The sequence below is a fragment of the Mustelus asterias genome, chromosome 10 (assembly GCF_964213995.1).
Source record: "Mustelus asterias chromosome 10, sMusAst1.hap1.1, whole genome shotgun sequence".
Lineage (NCBI taxonomy): Eukaryota > Metazoa > Chordata > Chondrichthyes > Carcharhiniformes > Triakidae > Mustelus > Mustelus asterias.
In genome coordinates, this window is record NC_135810.1 from 35381728 (window position 1) to 35406640 (window position 24913).

Consider the following 24913-nt stretch of genomic DNA (forward strand, 5'->3'; position numbering starts at 1 on the left):
GGGATTTTAACTTGACTAATATTGACTGGAATTGTTATAGCTCTAGCTCGTTAGAGGGGTCAGTTTTTGTTCAAAGCGTGCAGGAAGGTTTTTTGACTCAGTATGTAGACAGGCCAACTAGAGGTGAGGCTATATTGGATCTGGTGCTGGGAAATGAGCCAGACCAGGTGCTAGACTTGGAAGTTGGTGTGCATTTTGGTGATAGTGACCACAATTCGGTTACGTTCACCTTAGTGATGGAAAGGGATAGGCATGAACCTCGGGCCAGTGGTTTTAGCTGGGGGAAGGGTAATTATGAGGCTATTAGGAGAGAATTAGGAAACATAGGTTGGACTAGGAGATTACAGGGACTGGGAACGTCCGACATGTGGAGTTTTTTCAAGGAGCAGCTACTGCGAGTCTGTGATAGGTATGTCCCTGTCAGGCAAGGAGGAATTGGTAGGGCTAGGGAACCGTGGTGCACCAAAAAAGTTTCTTTGTTGGTTAAAAAGAAAAAGGAGGCTTATGTTCGGATGAGACGTGAGCACTCGGGTAGTGCACTAGAAAGCTTTAGATTGGCTAAGAGGGAGTTGAAGAGCGAGCTTAGAAGGGCTAAAAGGGGACATGAGAAGACTTTGGCGGATAGGGTTAAAGAGAATCCTAAGGCGTTTTATAGGTATGTCAAGAACAGAAGGTTGGTTAGGGCAAGTTTAGGGCCAGTTATAGATGGCAGAGGGAAGTTATGTGTGGAACCGGAGGAGATTGGTGAAGCATTGAACCAATATTTCTCTTCGGTGTTCACGCAAGGGGACATGAATATAGCTGAGGAGGACACTGGGTTGCAAGGGAGTAGAATAGACAGTATTACAGTTGATAAGGAGGATGTGCAGGATATTCTGGAGGGTCTGAAAATAGATAAATCCCCTGGTCCGGATGGGATTTATCCAAGGATTCTCTGGGAGGCAAGAGAAGTGATTGCAGAGCCTCTGGCTCTGATCTTCAGGTCGTCGTTGGCCTCTGGTATAGTACCAGAAGATTGGAGGTTAGCGAATGTTGTCCCATTGTTTAAGAAGGGGAACAGAGACTTCCCCGGGAATTATAGACCGGTGAGTCTCACTTCTGTTGTCGGCAAGATGTTGGAAAAAATTATAAGGGATAGGATTTATAGTTATTTGGAGAGTAATGAATTGATAGGTGATAGTCAGCATGGTTTTGTGGCAGGTAGGTCGTGCCTTACTAACCTTATTGAGTTTTTTGAGAAAGTGACCAAGGAGGTGGATGGGGGCAAGGCAGTGGACGTGGTATATATGGATTTTAGTAAGGCGTTTGATAAGGTTCACCATGGTAGGCTTCTGCAGAAAATGCAGATGTATGGGATTGGGGGTGATCTAGGAAATTGGATCAGGAATTGGCTAGCGGATAGGAAACAGAGGGTGGTGGTTGATAGTAAATATTCATCATGGAGTGCGGTTACAAGTGGTGTACCTCAGGGATCTGTTTTGGGGCCACTGCTGTTTGTAATATTTATTAATGATCTGGATGAGGGTATAGTTGGGTGGATTAGCAAATTTGCTGATGACACCAAAGTCGGTGGTGTGGTAGACAGTGAGGAAGGGTGTCGTAGTTTGCAGGAAGACTTAGACAGGTTGCAAAGTTGGGCCGAGAGGTGGCGGATGGAGTTTAATGCGGAGAAGTGTGAGGTAATTCACTTTGGTAGGAATAACAGATGTGTTGAGTATAGGGCTAACGGGAGGACTTTGAATAGTGTGGAGGAGCAGAGGGATCTAGGTGTATGTGTGCATAGATCCCTGAAAGTTGGGAATCAAGTAGATAAGGTTGTTAAGAAGGCATATGGTGTCTTGGCGTTTATTGGTAGGGGGATTGAATTTAGGAGTCGTAGCGTTATGTTGCAACTGTACACAACTCTGGTGCGGCCGCACTTGGAGTACTGTGTGCAGTTCTGGTCCCCACATTACAGGAAGGATGTGGAGGCTTTGGAGAGGGTGCAGAGGAGGTTTACCAGGATGTTGCCTGGTATGGAGGGGAGATCCTATGAGGAGAGGCTGAGGGATTTGGGATTGTTTTCGCTGGAAAGGCGGCGGCTAAGAGGGGATCTTATTGAAACATATAAGATGATTAGAGGTTTAGATAGGGTGGATAGTGATAGCCTTTTTCCTCTGATGGAGAAATCCAGCACGAGGGGGCATGGCTTTAAATTGAGGGGGGGTAGTTATAGAACCGATGTCAGGGGTAGGTTCTTTACCCAGAGGGTGGTGAGGGATTGGAATGCCCTGCCAGCATCAGTTGTAAATGCGCCTAGTTTGGGGGCGTTTAAGAGATCCGTAGATAGGTTCATGGACGAAAAGAAATTGGTTTAGGTTGGAGGGTCACAGTTTTTTTTTTTAACTGGTCGGTGCAACATCGTGGGCCGAAGGGCCTGTTCTGCGCTGTAATGTTCTATGTTCTAAAACCTTTTTTGAAACTGGTCTATTTCTTTGTCCATAACAAGCTTAAATTGTATCATGTTTTGATCACTATCACCAAAATACTCTTTCCTACCACCCACCCTCAACCACCTGTTTAGCTTCACTCCACAGAATTAAATCCTTCCCTTGTTGGACCCACTACATATTGGCCTACAAAGTTCTCCTGTACACATTTCAAGAATTCCACTCCATCCAAGCCCTTAATCTATCTATCCCAATTAATGTTGGGAAGGTTGAAATCCCCTACTATAATTACCATATTGTTATTTTTACACATCTCCATGAATTGTGCACATATTTGCTCCTCAATTTCCTGCTTACTAACTGGGGATCTATAATAAACACCTTGCAATGAGGCTGTCCCTTTTTATTCCTAAGCTTAATTCAATGCCCTCTCCAAGCTATCATCTCTCCTGACTGCAGTAATGTAAAACTCTGGAATTAAAAGTCTTAGGATGACCATAAGACCATAAGACCATAAGACATAGGAGCGGAAGTAAGGCCATTCGGCCCATCGAGTCCACTCCACCATTCAATCATGGTTGATTTCAACTCCATTTACCCGCTCTCTCCCCATAGCCCTTAATTCCTCGAGAAATCAAGAATTTATCAATTTCTGTCTTGAAGACGCTCAACGTCTCGGCCTCCACAGCCCTCTGTGGCAATGAATTCCACAGACCCACCACTCTCTGGCTGAAGAAATTTCTCCTCATCTCTGTTCTAAAGTGACTCCCTTTTATTCTAAGGCTGTGCCCCCGCGTCCTAGTCTCCCCTGTTAATGGAAACAACTTCCCTACGTCCATCCTATCTAAGCCGTTCATTATCTTGTAAGTTTCTATCAGATCTCCCCTCAACCTCCTAAACTCCAATGAATATAATCCCACGATCCTCAGACGTTCATCGTATGTCAGGCCTACCATTCCTGGGATCATCCGTGTGAATCTCCGCTGGACCCGCTCCAGTGCCAGTATGTCCTTCCTGAGGTGTGGGGCCCAAAATTGCTCACAGTACTCCAAATGGGGCCTAACCAGTGCTTTATAAAGCCTCAGAAGTACATCCCTGCTTTTGTATTCCAAGCCTCTTGAGATAAATGACAACATTACATTTGCTTTCCTAATTACGGACTCAACCTGCAAGTTTACCTTTAGAGAATCCTGGACTAGGACTCCCATGAAACCATTGTTGATAGTTGTAAAACCCATCTGGTTTGTTAATGTTCTTTAGGGAAGGGATTCTGTCATCCTTACTCTGTCTGGCTTACATTTGACTCCAGAAATTTCCCAGCAAGTCAGTTAGTTTTAGGGCAATTAGGGATGGGCAATAAATGCTGGCCCAGCTTGCAACATCCATGAATGCATTAAAAAAGTCGAGTATAATATTGATTATTCTATCACAAATAAAGCTCCAGCCCACTTTTGAGCAATTACTTTCGGACAGATTTGCAATTGCACTTACGTACCTGAACTTTGAGGATTTTACTTTTGAAACTGTTCACTTCTACAACAAGATCATCTGCATCATCAGTAGAATCTGCACCTTCATGTCTGCAGAGGAAACATGAAGTCTTTGATAAATAATGAGCTATTAAAGAAACTGGAGCCATTCTAGTAAATCTGAATTAAAAACAAAGTGCTGAAAATAGTCAGCACGTCTGGCTGTATCTGTGGAGAGGGAAACAGTGTTAATGTTTTGAGTTCAATATGACTTCTTCAGAACTGAAGGAAGGTAGAAAGGGGTTAAATGCTGTTGAAAGGCAGGTCAACTCTGATCACAGCATAGCCCTGGATAAATTAATCTGGGAGTGACTGTTTCCCAAGTGGTTATTTAGTTGAAAAAGGTACAAAATGTGGACACTTCTGCAAAGAGAGACCTGTGTGTGAATATGAGGCTTCTTGCATGCATATGCAAGCCATACTGAAAGTCCAACTGAAAATCTTAAACTGGTTTTCCATGTAATTCTTAGTACAATCAGGATTATTTAGCAGGTGTTGTCCAATTGTGAAATCACATCGAAAATTGGACACAACATTTTGAGTTTTGCAAGCACAGGCTGGTTGCGTATAGTCAGTGCTTTACCTGTTACGGACACTCAAAGAGTTTATGGTTAGGCCTGAGCTGTAATATTTTAGAATTATAGACAAATTACAGAACCCATAGTGCAGAAGGAGCCTAGTCATCCCATTGAGCCTATATCGACAACAATCCCACCCAGGCCCTATCCTCATAACCCCGTGTATTTACCCTGCTAATCTCCCTGACACTAAGGGGTAATTTAGAATGGCCAATCAACCTAACCCGCATATCTTTGGAGTGTGGGAGACAACTGGAGCACCCGGAGGAAACCCACGCAGACATGGGGAGAATGTGTGAACTCCATATAGACAGTCACCCGAGGCCGTTATTGAACCCAGGTCCCTGGCGCAGTGAGGCAGCAGTGCTAACAAGTGCACCACCGTGCCACCCAACAATTGTGGACAATTCTGAATGCCAAGCTATAGGAGGGATGTCTAGGCCTTGGATAGATTTACTAGAATGGCTCCAGGGGTACAGATGTGGAGAAAAGCTGGGACTGTATTCATAGCAGAAAAGGTAAAGTGGAAATAAAGTTCTAAATCATGAAGAACTTTGTTCGAGAAACTACAACTAAACGGTAGAAAACTAGAAGACAAATACATAATGCAATTGGTAAAAGAATTAAACATGTGTGGAAACTGCTTTTACACAGCAATAATGATTTGGAATGTATTGCCTGGAAAGTTGGTCAAAGCATATTCAATAATGACTTTCAAAAGGGAATTGAATAACTATTTCACAGCCCAATGGGGAAAGAAGAGGAGTGTGGAACAAATTGGGTAGTTTACCAGCTTGAAATAAATCAAGTAATATCATGTTCTACTTACGTAAATATCTGGTAGATATCGCTAGATCTCCCTTTACGCAAGCGAAGCAACCAAGCTCCTGGATTTGCTTTTAGCTGGAAATAACCCTTAAAAAGTGAAAATCAATGTTAACAAAATTTCTCAACTTATCAGGAAAATAGAATTTGTTTCTTTATATGGACTGCAAAAATCAGTGTTTTTATCATGTTCTTCAATACTTTGTAACATTTTTGATGACTTACACATCTGTTTGGTTCACAAAGATAGGATTAAAAAATGACAAGACACACACACATTTTAATAACTAGATACTTACAAGACAATCTCCCTCATCACAGCACAAAACAAATTGGGGACATTATTTTATAACAGTCTACAGCTATGCCTCTATCTTGAAATATGATGTTTTTTTCCTTTGTAAGTTCAGTAGTCTAGTTAAAAGGCCAATAAGAAGCTGACCCAGCTAGCTGAGTGGCAGTTAACTGTCAAACAACTGAAGCCATTAAATGTCTCCACATCCCCAATGAAATCATTAACATGGTGAAAGAAGAGGTAGTGTCAAAGGGTAGAACTCGCAGTATCCAGCAACAGAAGCCGCAGAAAAGGCAAGGAGCTGATGATGGTGCTGGCAGAAGTTTGTTCGGTGGCCATGCAGGAGCCGGAGCTAACCAAGGACACAAAATGAAGCTGGGAAAGTTATTGGGAGTAAAGAAACTGTGAAAGCAATCGTGTCCGTGTGCCTGTCTGTGTGTATGTCAGATTCCAACAGTCTTTCTTTTGTGTAAATGAGTCACATTCATCTTGGGTTTAGTTACAGAGGCTTTGTAAATAATAAATAAATATTAGAGTTATAGAGTCAGAGGTTTACAGCATGGAAACAGGCCCTTTGGCCCAATTTGTCCATGTCACCCAGTTTTTACCATTAAGCTAGTCCCAATTTTAGCGCTTTGCCCATATCCCTCAAAACCAATCTTATCCATGTAACTGTCTAAATGCTTTATAAGAGACAAAATTGTATCCGCCTTGATGACTACCTCCTGGCAGCTCATTCCAGACACTCACTGAAAACATTACCCCTCTGGACCCTTTTGTATCACTCCCCTCTCACCTTAAATCTATGCCCTCTAATTTTAGACTCCCCTAACTTTGGGAAAAGATGTTGACCATCTACCTGATCAATGCCCTTCATTATTTTATAGGCCTCTATAAGATCACCCCTAAGCCAGGGAAAAAAAAACATTCCAGTCTATCCAGCCTTTCCTTATAACTCAAAACATCAAATTCCGGTAGCAACCTAGTAAATCCTTTTTGCATTCTTTCTAATTTAATAATCCTTTCTATAATAGGGTGACCAGAACTGTATACGGTATTCCAAGTGTGGCCTTACTAAGTCTTGTAAACAAAGCGTCCCAATTCCTGTATTCAATGTTCTGACCAATGAAACCAAGCATGCAGAGTGCCTTCTTCACCATCCTGTCCCTGAATAAGTCGTGCTCTGGTTTGATCTACCAAAATCATCTCCCATTTATCTAAATTAAACTCCATCTGCCATTCATCAGCCCACTGGCCCAATTGATCAAGATTCCAGATCAATTGCAATCCTAGATAACCTTCTTCACTATCCACTATGCCACCAACCTTGGCATCATCTGCAAACTTACTAACCATGCCTCCTAAATTCAGAGGTTTGTTTGGTGGGCGTGGCCATGTAGCAGCCGGAGCTAACCAAGGACACAAAAGGAAGCTGGGAAAGTTATCGGGAGTAAAGAAACTGTGAAAGCAATCGTGCCCGTGTGCCTGTCTGTGTGTGTCAAGATTCCAACAGTCTTTCCTTTGTGTAAATGAGTCACATTCATCTTGGATCTAAATCATTGATATAAATGACAAATAACAGTGGACCCATCACTGATCCCTGAGGCACACCACTGGTTACAGGCCTCCAGTTTGAAAAACAAAACACTACAACCACTCTCTGTCTTCTGTCATCAAGCCAATTTTGTAGCCAATTGGCTACCTCATCCTGGATTCTGTGAGATTTAACCTTATGCAACAACCTACCAAGCAGTACCTTGTCAAATGCCTCGCTGAAGTCCATGTTGACAACATCGACTGCACTGCCCTCATCTACCTTCTTGGTTACCCATCCAAAAAACTCAAACTCACAAAGCCATGCTGACTGTCCCTGCTCTCTAAATGCCTGTAGATCCTGTCTCTCAGAATACCTTCCAACAACTTACCCACTATAGATGTTAGGCTCACCTGCCTGTAGTTCCCAAGCTTTTTCCTGCAGCCCTTTTTAAACAAAGGCACAACATTTGCCACCCTCCAATCTTCAGGCACCTCACCTGTGGCTGTCAATGATTTAACTATCTCTGCTAGGGGACCCGCAATTTCCTCCCTGGCCTCCCACAACATCCTGGGATACATTTCATCTATTTATTTACCTTGATGCCTTTAAAAACATCTAAGCACTTCCTTCTCTGTTATATCCACACTCCTCAAGACATCACTATTTATTTCCCCAAGTTCCCTAATATCCATGCCTTTCTCAACAGCAAATACTGATGAAACGGCACAGTGGCAAGCACTGCTGCCTCACAGCGTCAGGGACCCAGGTTCAATTCCAACCTCAGGTCAGTGTCTATATGAAGTTTGCACTTTCTCCCCGTGCTTGCGTGGGTTTCCTCTGGGTGCTCCGGTTTCCTCCCACCGTCCAAAGATGTGCAGGTTAGGTTGACCGTCTATGCTAAATTGACCCTAATGTTAGGGGGATTAGCAGGGTAAATGTGGGGATTCAGGAATAGGGCCTGGGTGGAATTGTGGTCGGTACAGACTCGATGGGCTGAATGACCTCCTTCTGTACTGTAGGAGTTATATGAAATATTCATTTAGGATCTCACCCATCACTTGTGGATCCGCGCATGGATGACCTTGTTGATCCTTAAGAGGATGCTAGCTACTCTTTTGCCCTTTATGTATTTGCAGAAGCTCTTTGGATTCTCCTTTGCCTTATCTGCCAAAGCAATCTTGTGTCACCTTTTTGCCTTTCTTATTTATTAACTCTATTGCAACACTCTTTATACTCTTCGAGTATACTTGATATATATCCATTTGATCCCAGCTGCCTATGCATGTCATATGGTTTCTTCTTGACCATTATTGTCAGAAGAATTTTAAAAAACTATTTTCTATGGTGGGGAATTCCACAGATTCACCACTCTCTGAACAAAAAAGAACAAAGAAAAGTACAGCACAGGAACAGGCCCTTTGGCCCTCCAAGCCTGTGCCGATCATGATACCTGCCTAAACTAAAACCGTATGCACACAGAGTCTGTATCCTTCCATTCCCATCCTATTCATGTATTTGTCCAGTTGCCCCTTAAATGCTGTAATCGTAACTGCTCCCACCACCTCCCCGCACAGCGCGTTCTGACATTCACCAACCTCTGTGTAAAAAACTTGCCTCGCACATCTCCTCTAAACTTTTCCTCACGCACCTTGAACCTATGTCCCTAGTACTTGACTTTTCCACCCGAGGAAAGAGCATCTGAGCACTCTGTCCATGCCACTCATAATCTTGTAAAGCTCTATCAGGTCACCCCTCAACCTCCGTCATTCCAGTGAGAACAAACTGAGTTTATCCAACATCTCCTCATAAGTAATACCTTCCAGACCAGGCAACATTCTGGTAAACCTCTTCTGTACCCTCTTGCAAAGCATCCACATCCTGCTGGTAGTGTGGCAACCAGAATTGTACACCATATTCTAAATGAGGCCTAACTAAGGTTCTGTACAGCTGCAGCATGACCTGCCAATTTTTATACTCAATGCCTCGACTGATGAAGGCAAGCATGCCGTATGCTTTCTTGACTGCCTTATCCACCTGCGTTGCTACTTTCAGTGCTCGGTGAACATGTATGCCCAGATCTCTCTACCTGTCAATATTTCTAAGGGTTCTACCATTTACTGTATAACTCCTACATGCTTTGGATCTTCCAAAATGCATTATTTCACATTTGTCTGGATTAAACTCCATCTGCCATATCCTCACCCAAGTCTCCAACCAGTCTATATCTTGCTGTATCCTCTCACAATCCTCTTCACTATCTGCAACTCCACCAATTTTTGTGTTCTCTGCGAACTTACTGAGCAGACCAGCTACTTTTCCTCCAAGTCATTGATATATACTATGAACAACAAAGGTCCCAGAACTGATCCCTGTGGAACTAGTCAAAAAAGGGTTGTCAGGGAAAAAATCGGACCTCTCGGGGACAAAAGTGGGGAATTATGCTTGGAGCCCAAAGAAGTAGGGGAGATCCTAAATGAATACTTTGCGTCGGTATTCACAAAGGAGAGGGATGTGTTGACTGGGTGTGTCTCGGAGGGGAGTGTTGAACCGTTGGAGAAAATCTCCATTACAAAGGAGAAAGTGTTAGGTTTGTTAGAGAATTTAAAGACTGACAAATCCCCAGGGCCTGATGGAATCTATCCAAGGCTGCTCAGGGAGACGAGAGATGAAATCGCTGGACCTCTGACGCAAATCTTTGTCTCGTCACTGGACGCAGGTGAGGTCCCAGAGGATTGGAGGATAGCTAATGTGGTCCCGTTATTTAAGAAGGGTAGGAAGGATAACCCGGGTAATTATAGGCCGATGAGCTTGACGTCCGTGGTGGGGAAGTTGTTGGAGAAGATTCTTAGAGATAGGATGTATGCGCATTTAGAAAGGAATAAACTCATTAACGATAGTCAGCATGGTTTTGTGAGAGGGAGGTCATGCCTCACTAACCTGGTGGAGTTTTTTGAAGAAGTGACCAAAATGGTTGACGAGGGAAGGGCCGTGGATGTCGTCTATATGGACTTTAGTAAAGCGTTTGACAAAGTCCCTCATGGTAGGCTGGTGAAAAAGGTTGGATCTCATGGGATAAAGGGGGAGGTGGCTAGATGGGTGGAGAACTGGCTTGGTCACAGAAGACAGAGGGTGGTAGTGGGAGGGTCTTTTTCCGGCTGGAGGCCTGTGACTAGTGGTGTTCCGCAGGGCTCTGTATTGGGACCTCTGCTGTTTGTGATTTATATAAATGATCTGGAAGAAGGTGTAACTGGGGTGATCAGTAAGTTTGCGGATGACACAAAATTGGCAGGACTTGCAGATAGTGAGGAGCATTGTCAGAAGCTACAGAAGGATATAGATAGGCTGGAAATTTGGGCAAAGAAATGGCAGATGGAGTTCAATCCTGATAAATGCGAAGTGATGCATTTTGGTAGAAATAATGTAGGGAGGAGCTATATGATAAATGGCAGAACCATAAAGGGTGTAGATACGCAGAGGGACCTGGGTGTGCAAGTCCACAGATCCTTGAAAGTGACGTCACAGGTGGACAAGGTGGTGAAGGCGGCATATGGCATGCTTGCCTTTATAGGACGGGGCATAGTGTATAAAAGTTGGGGTCTGATGTTGCAGATGTATAGAACGTTGGTTCGGCCGCATCTGGAATACTGCGTCCAGTTCTGGTCGCCACACTACCAGAAGGACGTGGAGGCTTTGGAGAGAGTACAGAGGAGGTTTACCAGGATGTTACCTGGTATGGAGGGGCTTAGTTATGAGGAGAGATTGGGTAAACTGGGGTTGTTCTCCCTGGAAAGACGGAGGATGAGGGGAGACTTAATAGAGGTGTATAAAATTATGAAAGGCATAGATAGGGTGAACGGTGGGAAGCTTTTCCCCAGGTCGGTGGTGACGTTCACGAGGGGTCATAGGTTCAAGGTGAAGGGGGGGGAAGGTTTAACACAGATATCAGACGGACATATTTTACACAGAGGGTGGTGGGGGCCTGGAATGCGCTGCCAGGTAAGGTGGTGGAGGCGGACACACTGGGAACGTTTAAGACTTATCTAGACAGCCATATGAACGGAGTGGGAATGGAGGGATACAAAAGAATGGTCTAGTTTGGACCAGGGAGCGGCGCGGGCTTGGAGGGCCGAAGGGCCTGTTCCTGTGCTGTATTGTTCTTTGTTCTTTGTATTCAGAAAAGCACCCCTCCGCTGCTACCCTCTGTCTTCTATGGCCAAGCCAATTCTGTATCCATTTTACCAGCTCTCCTCTAATCACGTGTGACTTCACCTTTCGTACGAGTCTACCATGAGGTACCTTGTCAAAGGCTTTACTGAAGTCCATGTATACAACATCCACTACCTTTCCCTCATCTATCATCTTCATCACTTCCTTGAAAAACTTGATCAAGTTAGTGATGCACGACCTCCTCTTCACAAAACCATGCTGTCTATCATTAAGTCCATTTGTTTCCAAATGTGAGTAAACCCTGTCCCTGAGAATCTTTTCCAATAATTTCTCTACAATGACGCAAGGCTCACCACATGTCGGATGTTGATTCACCCCCAAACAGCCTCCCCCAATCTACACTCTTCAGATCCTGCCTAATGTTGTCGTAATTAGTCTTCCTCCAATTTAACACCTTTGCCCGAGCTCCACTCTTGTTCTGATCCACAAGGACCTTAAAACGTATGGAATTATGATCACTGTTCCCTAAATGCTCTCCTGCTGAAACTCCGATCACCTGGCCGGGCTCATTCCCCAATACCAGGTCTATTATGGCTCCTTCCTGAGTTGGGCCATTTACACACTATGTCAAGAAACCCCTCTGGACGTTCCTTACAAATTCTGCCCCATCCAAGCACCTAGCAGTGAGTCCCAGTCAATATAGGGAAAGTTAAAATCACCGAGCACAACGACCCTGTTGTTTTTGCATCTTTCCAAAATCTGTCTGCATATCTGCTTCTCGATCTCCTGCTGGCTGTTAGGAGGCCTGTAATAAACCCCCAACATTGTGACTGCACCCTTCCTGTTCCTGAACTCTACCCATATTGCCTGGCTGCCTGAGGTATCCTCCCTCAGTGGAGCGGAGTGATATTCTCCTTAACCAGTAATGCAACTCCCCCACCCCTTTTATATCCCCCACTATCCTGCTCTGAAGCATCTAAATCTTGGAATGTTTAGTTGCCAATCCTGTCCATTTTTCAACCAAGTCTGTAATAACAATATCATAGTTCCAAGTACTAATCCAAGCTCTAAGTTAACCTGCCTTACCTGTTATGCAACTCGCGTTGAAACAAATGCACTTCAGATCTTCAGTCCTGCTGTGTTCAACAACTACTCCCTGCCTGCTCTTTCTCCTAATCTTACTGGCTTTAGTCTGTAACTCTCCCTCAGTTATTTCTGCTGCTGACCTACTGCTCTGGTTCCCACCCCCCTGCGATACTAGTTTAAACTCTCCTGAGTGATTCGAGCAAATCTGCCTGCCAGGATATTGGTGCCCCTCCAATTTAGGTGTATCCCTGTACAGGTCCCACCTGTCCTGGAAGAGATCCCAATGATCATGATATCTGAACCCCTCCCTCCTACAGCATCTTTAGCCATGTGTTTAGCTGCACTATCCTCCTATTCCTAGCCTCACTGGCATGTGGCACAGGAAATAATCCTGAGATTACAACCCTAGAGGTCCTCTTTTTTAACTTAGTACCTAACTCCCTGAACTCCCCTTGCAGGACCTTGTCACTCTTCCTGCCTATGTCATTAGTACCAATGGGTGAAGAAATTTCTCCTCACCTCAGTCCTAAAAGGTTTACCCCTTATTCTCAAACGATAACCCCTTGTCTGGACTCCGCCACCATCGGGAACATTCTTTCTGAATCCACTCTGTTAGAATTTTATAAATTTCTATGAGATGCCCTCTCACTCTTCTAAACTCCAATGAACATAATCCTAACTGATGTAGTCTCTCCTCATATGGCAGACCTGCCATCCCAGGAATTAGCCTGGTGAACCTTTGCTGCATTCCTCAGATCAGGACACTAAAATTGCAGACAGTATTCCAGGTATAAATTGCAGACAGTACTTCTGGTGTAGCTTCACCAATGCCCTGTATAATTACAGTAAAGATGTGGAGATGCCAGCATTGGACTGGGGTAAACACAGTAAGGAGTCTAACAACACCAGGTTAAAGTCCAACAGGTTTATTTGGTAGCAAACGCAACTAGCTTTCAGAGCGCTGCTCCTTCGTCAGATGGAGTGGAAATCTGCTCTCAAACAGGGCACAGAGACACAAAATCAAGTTGCAGAATACTGATTAGAATGTGAATTTCTACAGCCAACCAGGTCTTAAAGATACAGACAACGTGAGTGGAGGGAGCATTAAGCACAGGTTAGAGATGTGTATTGTCTCCAGACAGGACAGCCAGCAAGTCCAGGAGGCAAGCTGTGGGGGTTACTGATAGTGTGACATAAACCCAACATCCCGGTTTAGGCCGTCCTCATGTGTGCAGAACTTGGCTATCAGTTTCTGCTCAGCGACTCTGCGCTGTCGTGTGTCGTGAAGGCTGCCTTGGAGAACGCTTACCCGAAGATCAGAGGCTGAATGCCCGTGACCGCTGAAGTGCTCCCCCACAGGAAGAGAACAGTCTTGCCTGGTGATTGTCGAGCGGTGTTCATTCATCCGTTGTCGTAGCGTCTGCCTGGTTTTCCCAATGTACCATGCCTCGGGACATCCTTTCCTGCAGCGTATCAGGTAGACAACATTGGCCGAGTTGCAAGAGTAGGTACCGTGTACCTGGTAGATGGCGTTCTCACGTGAGATGATGGCATCCGTGTCGAAGATCCGGCACGTCTTGCAGAGGTTGCTGTGGCAGGGTTGCGTGGTGTCGTGGTCACTGTTCTCCTGAAGGCTGGGTAGTTTGCTGCGGACAATGGTCTGTTTGAGGTTGTGCGGTTGTTTGAAGGCAAGAAGTGGGGGTGTGGGGATGGCCTTGGCGAGATGTTCATCTTCATCAATGACATGTTGAAGGCTCCGGAGAAGATGTCGTAGCTTCTCCGCTCCGGGGAAGTACTGGACGACGAAGGGTACTCTGTCCGCCGTGTCCCGTGTTTGTCTTCTGAGGCGGTCGGTGCAGTTTTTCGCTGTGGCGCGTCGGAACTGTCGATCGATGAGTTGAGCGCCATATCCTGTTCTTATGAGGGCATCTTTCGGCATCTGGAGGTGTCTGTTGCGATCCTCCTCATCTGAGCAGATCCTGTGTATACGGAGGGCTTGTCCGTAGGGGATGGCTTCTTTAACATGTTTAGGGTGGAAGCTGGAGAAGTGGAGCATCGTGAGTTATCCATGGGCTTGCGGTACAGTGAAGTGCTGAGGTGACCGTCCTTGATGGAGATGCATGTGTCCAAGAATGCAACCGATTCCGGAGAGTAATCCATGGTGAGTCTGATGGTGGGATGGAACTTGTTGATGTCATCATATAGTTGTTTCAGTGATTGTTCATCACGAGTCCAAAGGAAGAAAATATCACCGATGTATCTAGTGTATAGCATCGGTTGAAGGTCCTGGGCAGTGAAGAGGTCTTGTTCGAACCTGTGCATGAAGATGTTGGCATATTGAGGTGCGAATTTGGTCCCCATGGCTGTTCCATGTGTCTGGATGAAGAACTGGTTGTTGAAGGTGAAGACGTTGTGGTCCAGGATGAAGCGGATTAGTTGTAAAATTGCATCTGGAAACGGGCAGTTGTCGGCGTTGAGTACTGAGGCAGTTGCAGCAATGCCATCGTCGTGGGGGATGTTGGTGTAGAGTGCCAAGACATCCATTGTGATGAGGAGTGCTCCTGGTTCAACTGCTCCATGTGTGCTGAGTTTCTGTAGGAAGTCCGTAGTGTCGTGACAAAAGCTGGGGGTTCTTTGTACAATGGGTTTCAGGATGCCCTCGACGTAGTTGAAGAGGTTCTCGCACAGGATCCCATTGCCCGATACGATGGGACGGCTGGGCGTGTTTGCCTTGTGTATCTTCGGGAGGCAGTAGAGATCTCCAACGCGGGGAGTACGTGGGATGGGAGCACGGAGGGTGCTCTAAAGGTCCGGATCAAAGTTCTTGATCAGTCTGTTGAGTTGACGGGTGTGTTCTTTGGTCGGATCTGTGGGTAACTGTCTGTAGTGTTCCTCGTTGTTCAGTTGTCGGTACATTTCTTTGCAGTAATCCGTTCTGTTCAGTAACGATGGCCCCTCCTTTGTCTGCTGGTTTGATGACAATATTGCGGTTGGTCTGGAGAGCGCGGATGGCGTCGCGTTGTGCTTGGGTGATGTTCGGGGCTGTCTTGCGAGTGCGGCTGATGAATCTGGTGTTGACGTACCTCCTGATGGCTTGGGCATACATGTCAAGTCGAGGGCAGCTGCCTTCCGGAGGAGTCCAATTCGACTCTTTCCTCATCGGTTGCTGCACTGCGGATCTCTCTGTCGGCTGTTCTGGTTCATTGGCTGTCTCATTGTCTTTGCTGTTGGCCTCTTGGGGTTTGTGGAAGAACTCCCGCAGCCTCATTTGCCTGATGAATTCCTCTGTGTCTGCTGCGAGACTGATGGGGTCCATTTTGGTGGTGGGGCAGAAATTGAGCTCTCAGCTGAGAACTTCGATTTCATCTGGTTGAAGTGTGTAGTCCGACAAGTTGACAATGGACTTCCCTGCAGTGGTACTGTTTTCTACTGTGGTACTGAGGGAGGCTTGGTTGCTGCTGGTGGTGATGCCGAGTTTCTCAAGTTTCCTGTTCTTGGTGTGCATGTAGATAGCGTAGTTCCTTTGTATCGTCTGCTTGGCAGAGCTTCGCAGCTGGTCTGCGTCCTGAGCGCAAGTTGAGAATATGGATTCTATCTTGGTTTCGAGGATGCAGCGTTTGCTGTAGAGTTGGTGTATGAGGTGGTTGAGGAGTGTGAGAGAGGTGCAACGGCAAAGTCTCTCAGCGTAGTCTGTGTTATAGGTTGACCTGAGTGGGTTCGTGATCTGTAGTCCTATTGTATGCCTGTAGTCCTATCTGTAGTCATAGAAACATAGAAACATAGAATAACTACAGCACAAACAGGCCCTTCGGCCCACAAGTTGTGCCGAACATCCCTACCTTCTAGACCTACCTAAAACCCTCCATCCTATTACGCTCCACGTACTCATCCAGGCGTCTCTTAAAAGACCCTACTGAGTTCGCTTCCACCACCACTGACGGCAGCCGATTCCACTCGCCCACCACCCTCTGTGTGAAAAACTTACCCCTGACATCTCCCCTGTACCTACCCCCCAGCACCTTAAACCTGTGTCCTCTCGTAGCAGACATTTCCACCCTGGGAAAAAGCCTCTGAGAGTCCACACGATTTATGCCTCTCAACATCTTATACACCTCTATTAGGTCTCCTCTCATCCTTCGTCTCTCCAAGGAGAAAAGACCGAGCTCCCTCAGCCTATCCTCATAAGGCATGCCGCTCAATCCAGGCAACATCCTTCTAAATCTCCTCTGCACCCTTTCAATCTTTTCCACATCCTTCCTATAGTGAGGTGACCAGAACTGAGCACAGTACTCCAAGTGGGGTCTGACGAGGGTCTTATATAGCTGCATCATTATCCCCAGACTCCTAAACTCAATACCTCGATTGATAAAGGCCAGCACACCATACGCCTTCTTAACCACCTCCTCCACCTGCGGGGCTGATTTTAGAGTCCTATGGACCCGGACCCCAAGGTCCTTCTGATCCTCTACAGTACTAAGAGTCTTTCCCTTTATATTGTACTCCTTCATCTCATTTGACCTACCAAAATGGACCACGGCGCATTTATCTGGGTTGAAGTCCATCTGCCACTTGTCTGCCCAGCCTTGCATCCTATCTATGTCCCTTTGTAACTTCTGACATCCCTCCAAACTATCCACAACCCCACCAACCTTCGTGCCGTCGGCAAACTTACCAACCCATCCATCCGCTTCCTCATCCAGGTCATTTATGAAAATGACAAACAGCAAGAGTCCCAGAACAGATCCCTGGGGCACACCACTGGTGACCGACCTCCATTTAGAAAAAGACCCATCTATACCCACTCTCTGCCTCCTTTGGGCAAGCCAATTCTGGATCCACCGGGCAGCAGCCCCTTGGATCCCATGCCCTCTCACTTTTTCTAGAAGCCTTGCATGGGGGACCTTATCGAACGCCTTGCTAAAATCCATATAAATCACATCTACCGCCTTCCCTTCGTCAATGTGTTTAGTCACATTTTCGAAGAACTCCACCAGGCTCGTAAGGCACGATCTGCCTTTGACAAAGCCATGCTGAGTCGAATTGGACTCCTCCGGAAGACCGCAGCCCTTGACTTGACATGTATGCCCAAGCCATCAGGAGGTGCGTCATCACCAGATTCATCAGCCACACTCACAAGACAGCCCCGAACATCACCCAAGCACAACGCATCAATTACAGTAAAACATCCCTATTCCTGTACTCAAATCCTCTCGCTATGAAGGCCAACCGACCACATTCTTCCCTTTCAGATAACAATCCAAAGCCATGTTGAAAGCCTCAATTGAACCTGCCTTCACCACACTCTCAGGCAATGCACTCCTGATCCTTACCACTCACTCTGTGAAAAAATGTTCCTGTCACTATTGCTTATTTCACCAATTATCTTTAATCTGTATCCTCTTGTTCTCGATCCTTCCACCAATGGGACAGTTCCTCTCTATACACCTCATGATTTTGAACACCTGTATCAAATCTCCTCTCAACTTTCTCTTCTCCAACAAAAACAGTTTCAACTTCTCCAATTAATCTACTTAACTGAAATTCCTCATGGCTGGACTCAGAAATCTTTTCTCCTCCCTTTCTGGTGGCCAAAAATGGGAGAAATTCACCAGTTGAGGGGAACAAGTGTTTTATATAGGTCAAAGGTAACTGCCTTCCTTTTGTACTCTCTGATTCTATTTATGAAACCTAGGGTATTGTATGCTTTGTTGACTGTGCTCTCAACCTGTCCTGGCACCTTCAACCTTCAATGAATTATGTACGTATACACCCCTTTCAGAATTCATAGAATCATACAGTGCAGACGAGGCTCTTCAGCCCATAAAGTCTGCGCTGACACACGAGAAACACCAGACCTCCCATCTAATCCCATTTACCAGCACTTGGTCCATAGCCTTGAATGTTATGACATGCCAAGTACTCATCCAGGTATTTTTTAAAGGATGCGCGCAACTCGCCTCTACCACCTTCCCAGGCAGCACATTTCAGACTGTCAGCACCCTCTGGGTAAAAACATTTTTCCTCATTTCCCGCCAAACCACCTGCCGCTCACCTGGAACCTATGTTCCCTGTTACTGACCCTTCAACTAAGGGGAACGGCAGCTCCCTATCCACCATGTTCATGCCCCTCAGTCTTTTCTGCTCCAACGGAAAAAACCCAAGCCAATCCAACCTCTCTTCATTACTTAAATGTTCCATCCCAGGCAGCATCCTGATGAATCTCCTCTGCACCTCCTCCAGTGCAATCACGTCCTTCCTATAATGTGGCAACCAGAATGGCACACAGTACCACAGTGGACTCACCAAAATTCTATACCAATCCAACATGACTTCCCCGCTTTTGTAATCTATGTCTCGATTGACAAAGGCAAGTACCCCTTATGCTTTTTTCACCACCTTACTAACATATCGTTCTGTCTTCAGAGGTCTATGGACAAACATGCCAAGGTCCCTTTGTTCCACAGAACTTCCTAGAGTCATGCTGTTCATTGAATAGTTCCTTGTCAAATTACTCCTTCCAAAGTGTATCACCTCACACTGTTCAGGGTTAAATTCCCTCTGCCACTAATCTGTCCATTTCACCTTCCCATCTAGATCTTCTTGTAGCCCAAGGCACTCAAGCTTTGTGTCATTTGCAAACTTACTAATCCTACCCTCCACATAACACTGTATCCTTTGTCTCTCCATGTTCTTCCTACCAAAATGCATAATTTCACATTCTCCTTTTACCAGAGACAGAGAACTTTGTGAAGATGCTGCAAGAGTATATAGGCGGAATTTTCCAAACAAAAACTAAGAGCAAAATTTTCACAAAAAAATTCTAAGTGTTGAACGGACGAGAAAACAGTAGGTTTTCTTGCCAGTTTCTTTCAGTGCGGTAAGTAATGGGAATTTACAGCATTCTGTGCAACACAGGAGCCATAATGTCATTCTTGCCAGTGAAGGATGGTGTTGTGGAGTTGTAGCTCGCCTGAGAAATGGGCTGCTGATTGTGCCATTGTGCAGACGCCCCCATTTTCAGTATACTGTTTACACAGTATTCCATTTCCCACCACGGACATTCCCCCCTCACCCCGATCGCTGCCCCGGCCGATTGCTCCCCCACCTTTGATCGCCATCCCATCCGGGACTTAGTAATTATATTTATATTATGTTATGAACATTGAAATCGGCTTCGCGCCCAAGCCAATTTCGTCAGCAAACTGGGTCTGGTAAGATCACGAGAGGCGAAAAACTGGGCATGAATCTGATTTTTCGCTTCTCACCTGATCTTACCAGCTTGCCTCGCCGATTGACTGGCGGGATGAGCTGCTAAGATTGGTCCCCATGAATTTGTTTGGAAAATTCCACCCGAAGTGTTCCACCCATCCTTCCATTGATTTATCGCAGTTGCCGATGATCTTCCCAACTTTGTTTTCAAGTATCATCAGGGCGCTAAATTTATGATTAAATTAGTCAAAACTTAATTCTGGCATTTTCATGATGCTTTGGAAATCAAGTGCCACAGCTGTAACATAGTTAATGAACAATGTGGGAATAAACTACTAAAGAAAAAACCTGTAAATTCTCCAACTTACCAGGTTAGCCATCACTACAGTGTCCACCATAGCAGGATTATGTTTCATACCCAGGGTGAACTGTAATCCTCTGGGTGGTTGGCCAGTAGTGACATCAAAACAGTGCCCTTCAAGTATTATGTACTCTAGTTCGTATTCTGCTGAAACAATTCCTTCAACCTAGCAGAATAGTCAAAACAAATAACATTAAATGTCGAGGGGAGAAATTCAGCTTGGGCGATGGATAAATAGATTTGTGTGCCCACTATGTGCAGCTGCTGATAATCAGTTCCATTGCAATTAATAGAATATCAGATGCTACATAAAAAAGGCAGCTGATATAACAGCATTAATTTTGTGCCACCGTCCCAGTTGGCTTTCTACTCCACAATGGTAAACTTCTATTAAATTCACCTCCACAAGATGATACACTATAGTAAGGCTGCATTCTCCAAGATAGGCATCAGTTCTGGTATCTTAAGTACACTGTGATTTTTTGAAACATTGCAATCACTAAACTTCTAACACAAAATCTCATTATAATGCTTCCAAATATTTCTGATGACATAAGAACTTTAAGATTTTGGGATGTATGTATCTAACTCATGAAATAAATGGCTTCAACCCTCCCAATATTTAGCCAAGGAGGTAAGACTCCTGCAAAACTCAATGTCTGGCAAGCATTCAGCTGCACAGATGCAGTCAGAGAAGTTAAGACAGATGGAGCTTAGCTTGGTGTCCTCTTTTGGAAGCAGACAATGTGTGCCAATGATAGTACCAAGGATCAGCAAGTAAAAGACAAGCTTTCGTCTTCCAAATATTTCATTAGACAGAGAGTCATAGAGGTTTGCAGCATGGAAACAGGCCCTTGGCCCAACTTGTCCATGCCACCCAGTTGGTCCCCGTTGCCCACGTTTGGTCCATAACCTCTGCAGCAATCTGACCCATGTAACTGTCTAAAAGCAAATTACTGTGGATGCTGGAATCTGAAACCAAAAGAGAAAATGCTGGAAAATCTCAGCAGTCTGGCAGCATCTGCAAGTCAATTTCTGCCCCATCACCAAAATAGACGGCATCTCCACAGCATCTGTAAGGACAGAAAAGAGTTAACGTTTTGAGTCCAGATGACCTTTGTCAAAGCTAAAAGGCATAGAAAGTGGGAGATATTTATACTGTGGGGTGAAGGAATGAAAGATGAGTCATAGCCACAAAAACAAGGGGAAAATCTGCAAATAGCAGTCCATAGAGAGTATAAAAGGTGTGAAGCTGAAATCAGAGGGTAAGGTGTGACAGATGAAGGTGTGGGTGGGGGGGGGGGAGGGAATGGGTGGGAGAGAGGTAAAATTGAGAAAAAGGGGGAAATGGGAAGCAAAGGGGCAAGGAAAGATAAGGGAAGGGGGATAAAATAGGGGGAGAGTGATGGGGACAGAAAAATAAAGAAAGACAATAAAGAAGTAAAAGGTAGAGAACAGTTAAAAATGAAATGAAATGAAAACAAAGGAGTTTGAGGAGGGGTAGAGCTAATCATGTGAAGTTGTTGAATGCAATGTTGAGGCCGGAAGGCTATAATGTACCCAGCCAGAAGATGAAATGCGGTTCCTCCAGTTTGCGTTGAGTTTAACTGCCTAAATGCTTTTTAAAAGACAAAATTGAACCCGCCTAGACGACTACCTCAGGCAGCTTGTTCCATACACTCAACACCCTCTGTGTGAAAGAATTGCTCCTTTGGATCCTTTTGTATCTCTCCCCTCTCACCTTAAACCTATGCCCTCTATTTTAGACTCCCCTACCTTTGGGAAAAGATGTTGACTATCTACCCTATCTATGCCCTTCATTATTTTATAGGCCTCTATAAGATCATCCCCAAGTCTCCTATTCTCCAGGGACAAAAGTCCCAGTCTATCCAGCGTCTCCTTATAACTCAAACCATCAAGTCCCAGTACCATCCTATAAATCTTTTCTGCGCATTTTCTAGTTTAATAATATCCTTTCACAGGGTGACCAGAACTGTACAAAGTATTCCAAGTGTAGCCTTACCAATGTCCTGTACAACTTCAACAAGACGTCCCAAATCCCGTATTCAATGTTCTGACCAATGAAACTAAGCATGCCTTCTTCATCACTCTGTCTACCTGTGATTCCACTTTCAAGGAACTATGAGCCTGTACCTCTGGACCTCTTTTTTTCTATAACTCTCCTCAACGCCCTACCATTAACTGAGTAAGTCCTGCCCTGGTTCAATCTACCAAAATGCATCACCTCACATTTATCTAAATTAAACTCCATCTGCTATTCATCAGCCCACTGGCCCAATTGATCAAGATCCCATTGCAATCCTAGATAACCTTCATCACTATCCACTATGCCACCAATTCTGGTGTCTTCTGCAAACTTACTAATCATGCCTCTTAAATTCTCATACAAATCATTCATATAAATGACAAATAATAGTGGACCCAGCACCGATCCTTGAGGCATACCGCCGGTCACAGGCTTCCAGTTTGAAAAACAACCCTCTACAACCACTCTCAGTCTTCTGCCATCAAGCCAATTTTGTAGCCAATTGGCTACCTCACCCTGGATCCCGTGAGATTTAACCCTATGCAACAACCTACCATATGGTACCTTGTCAAAGTCCTTGCCAAAGACCATGTAGACAACGTTGGCTGCACTGTCATCTACCTTCTTGGGTATCCCTTCAAAAAAACTCAGTCAAGTTCGTGAGACATGATTTTCCACTCAGTCAGCCATGCTGACTGTCCCTAATTAGTCTTTGCCTCTCTATATGCCTATAGATCCTGTCTCTCAGAATACCTTCTCAAAACTTACTCACTACAAACGGCATGTAGTTCCCAGGCTTTTCCCTGCAGCCCTTCTTAAACAAAGGCACAGCATTTGCTACCCTCCAATCTTCAGGCACCTCACCTTTGGATGTTGATGATTCAAATATCTCTGCGAGGGGACCCGCAATTTTCTCCCTAGCCTCCCACAATGTCCTGGGATACATTTCATTAAGTTCCAGATATTTATCTACTTTGATGCACTTTAGGACTTCCAGCACCTCCTTTTCTGTAATATGTGCACTCCTCAAGACATCACTATTTATTTTCCCAAGTTCCCGAACACCCATGCCTTGCTCAACAGTAAATACGGATGAGAAATATTCATTTAGGATCTCACCCATTTCTTGTGGATCTGCACATAGATGACCTTGTTGATCCTTAAGAAGCCCTATTCTCTCCCTAGTTACTCTTTTGCCCTTTATGTATTTGTAGAAGCTCTTTAGATTCTCCTTTGCCTTTTTGCCCTTCTGATTTCTCTCTTAATGCTACGCCGACAGCCTCTTTACTCTTCAAGAGTTCTACTTGATCCCAACTGCCTATGCCTGTCATATGCCTCCTTCTTCTTCTTGACCAGGGCCTCAATATCTTGAGTCATCCAGGGTTCCCTACTTCTACCAACCTTGCCCTTCTTTCGAAAAGGAATGTGCTTATCCTGAACCCTGGTTAGCACACCTTTGAAAGCCTACCACTTACCAGACATCCCTTTACTTGCCAACAGACTCTCCAATCAACTGTGGAAAGTTCCTGTCTAATACCATCAAAATTGGCCTTGTCCCCGTTTAGAATTTTAACTTTTGGACCAGACCTATCATTGTCCATAACTATCTTAAAACTAATGGACTTATGGTCACTGGTCCCAAAGTGATCCCTCACTAACACTTCTGTCACCTGCCCTTTCTTATTTCCCAAGAGGAGGTAAAGTTTTGTCCCCTCTCTTGTTGGGCCATCCACATACTGAATGAGAAATTCCTCCTGAATACACTCAATAAATGTTTCTCCATCCAAGCCCCTAAATTGTCCCAGTCAATGTTGGGGAAGTTAAAGTTCCCTACTATTACCATGCTATTTTTCTTGCAGCTATCTGTAATCTCTTTACATATTCGCTCCTCAATTTCCTGCTGACTATTTGGAGCCTACAGTACAATCCTATCAAAGTGATCTCCCCCTTCTTATTTCTACCCATATAGACTCTGTGGGCAAACCCTCAGAAATATTCCCTCTCAGTACTGCCGTGATGTTCTCCCTAATGAACTTCCCCTCCTCTCTTACCTCCTTTTCTATCATTCCTATAACCTCTGTACCATAGAATCATAGAATCCTACAGTGCAGAAAGAGGCCATTCGGCCCATCTAGTCTGCAGCAACCACAGTCCCACCCAGGCCCTATCCCCACATCTCTACATATCTACCCACTAATCCCTCTAACCTATGCATCCCAGGACACTAAGGGGCAATTTAGAATGGCCAATCAACCTAGCCCGCACATCTTTGGACTGTGGGAGGAAACAGGAGCACCCGGAGGAAACCCACGCAGACACAGGGAGAACGTGCAAACTCCACACAGACAGTGACCCGAGCCGGGATTCGAACCCAGGTCCCTGGAGCTGTGAAGCAGCAGTGCTAACCACTGTGCTACCATGCCGCCCTGGAACATTGAGCCAGTTCTGTCCCTCCCTTAGCCATGTTTCAGTAATAGCTATAATATCCCAGTCCTATAGACCCATCCATGCCCTGAGTTCATCTGCTTTGCCAGTCAGGCCTCTTGCATTGAAATAAATGCAGTTTAATCTGGACTTCCGTTAGTCTCTGCCTGACCTATCCAGTACTAGGATTACTGACACATGCCTTTACTATTTAACATGTTGTCTTTAACTTTCATGCTGTCCTCAACCTTCTCTTCTGTCACCTACTGCTTTGGGTCTCCCCCCTCCTGCCAAACTAGTTTAAATCCGCCCGAGTGGCTCTAGCAAATCTCCCTATTAGGATATTAGTCCTCCTCTATTTCAGGTGTAACCCTTCCCTCTTGAACAGGTCACCACTGCCCCTAATTGCAGGAGATATTTCCCGAT

At 45.1% G+C, this 24913-nt stretch overlaps 1 protein-coding gene across 2 annotated transcripts in view; it reads right to left on the minus strand.

Moving 5' to 3' along the window:
• Positions 1 to 24913, minus strand: part of uggt2 (UDP-glucose glycoprotein glucosyltransferase 2) — a 608113-nt gene that overhangs the window by 128991 nt on the left and 454209 nt on the right. For both annotated transcript variants that reach the window (XM_078221650.1, XM_078221652.1), the window contains 3 exons: positions 20024 to 20182; positions 5366 to 5451; positions 3925 to 4009 (listed from right to left, as the gene is read on the minus strand). In XM_078221650.1, coding sequence (XP_078077776.1) covers positions 3925 to 4009; positions 5366 to 5451; positions 20024 to 20182 — 330 coding nt within the window. The remainder of the gene's footprint in view (positions 1 to 3924; positions 4010 to 5365; positions 5452 to 20023; positions 20183 to 24913) is intronic.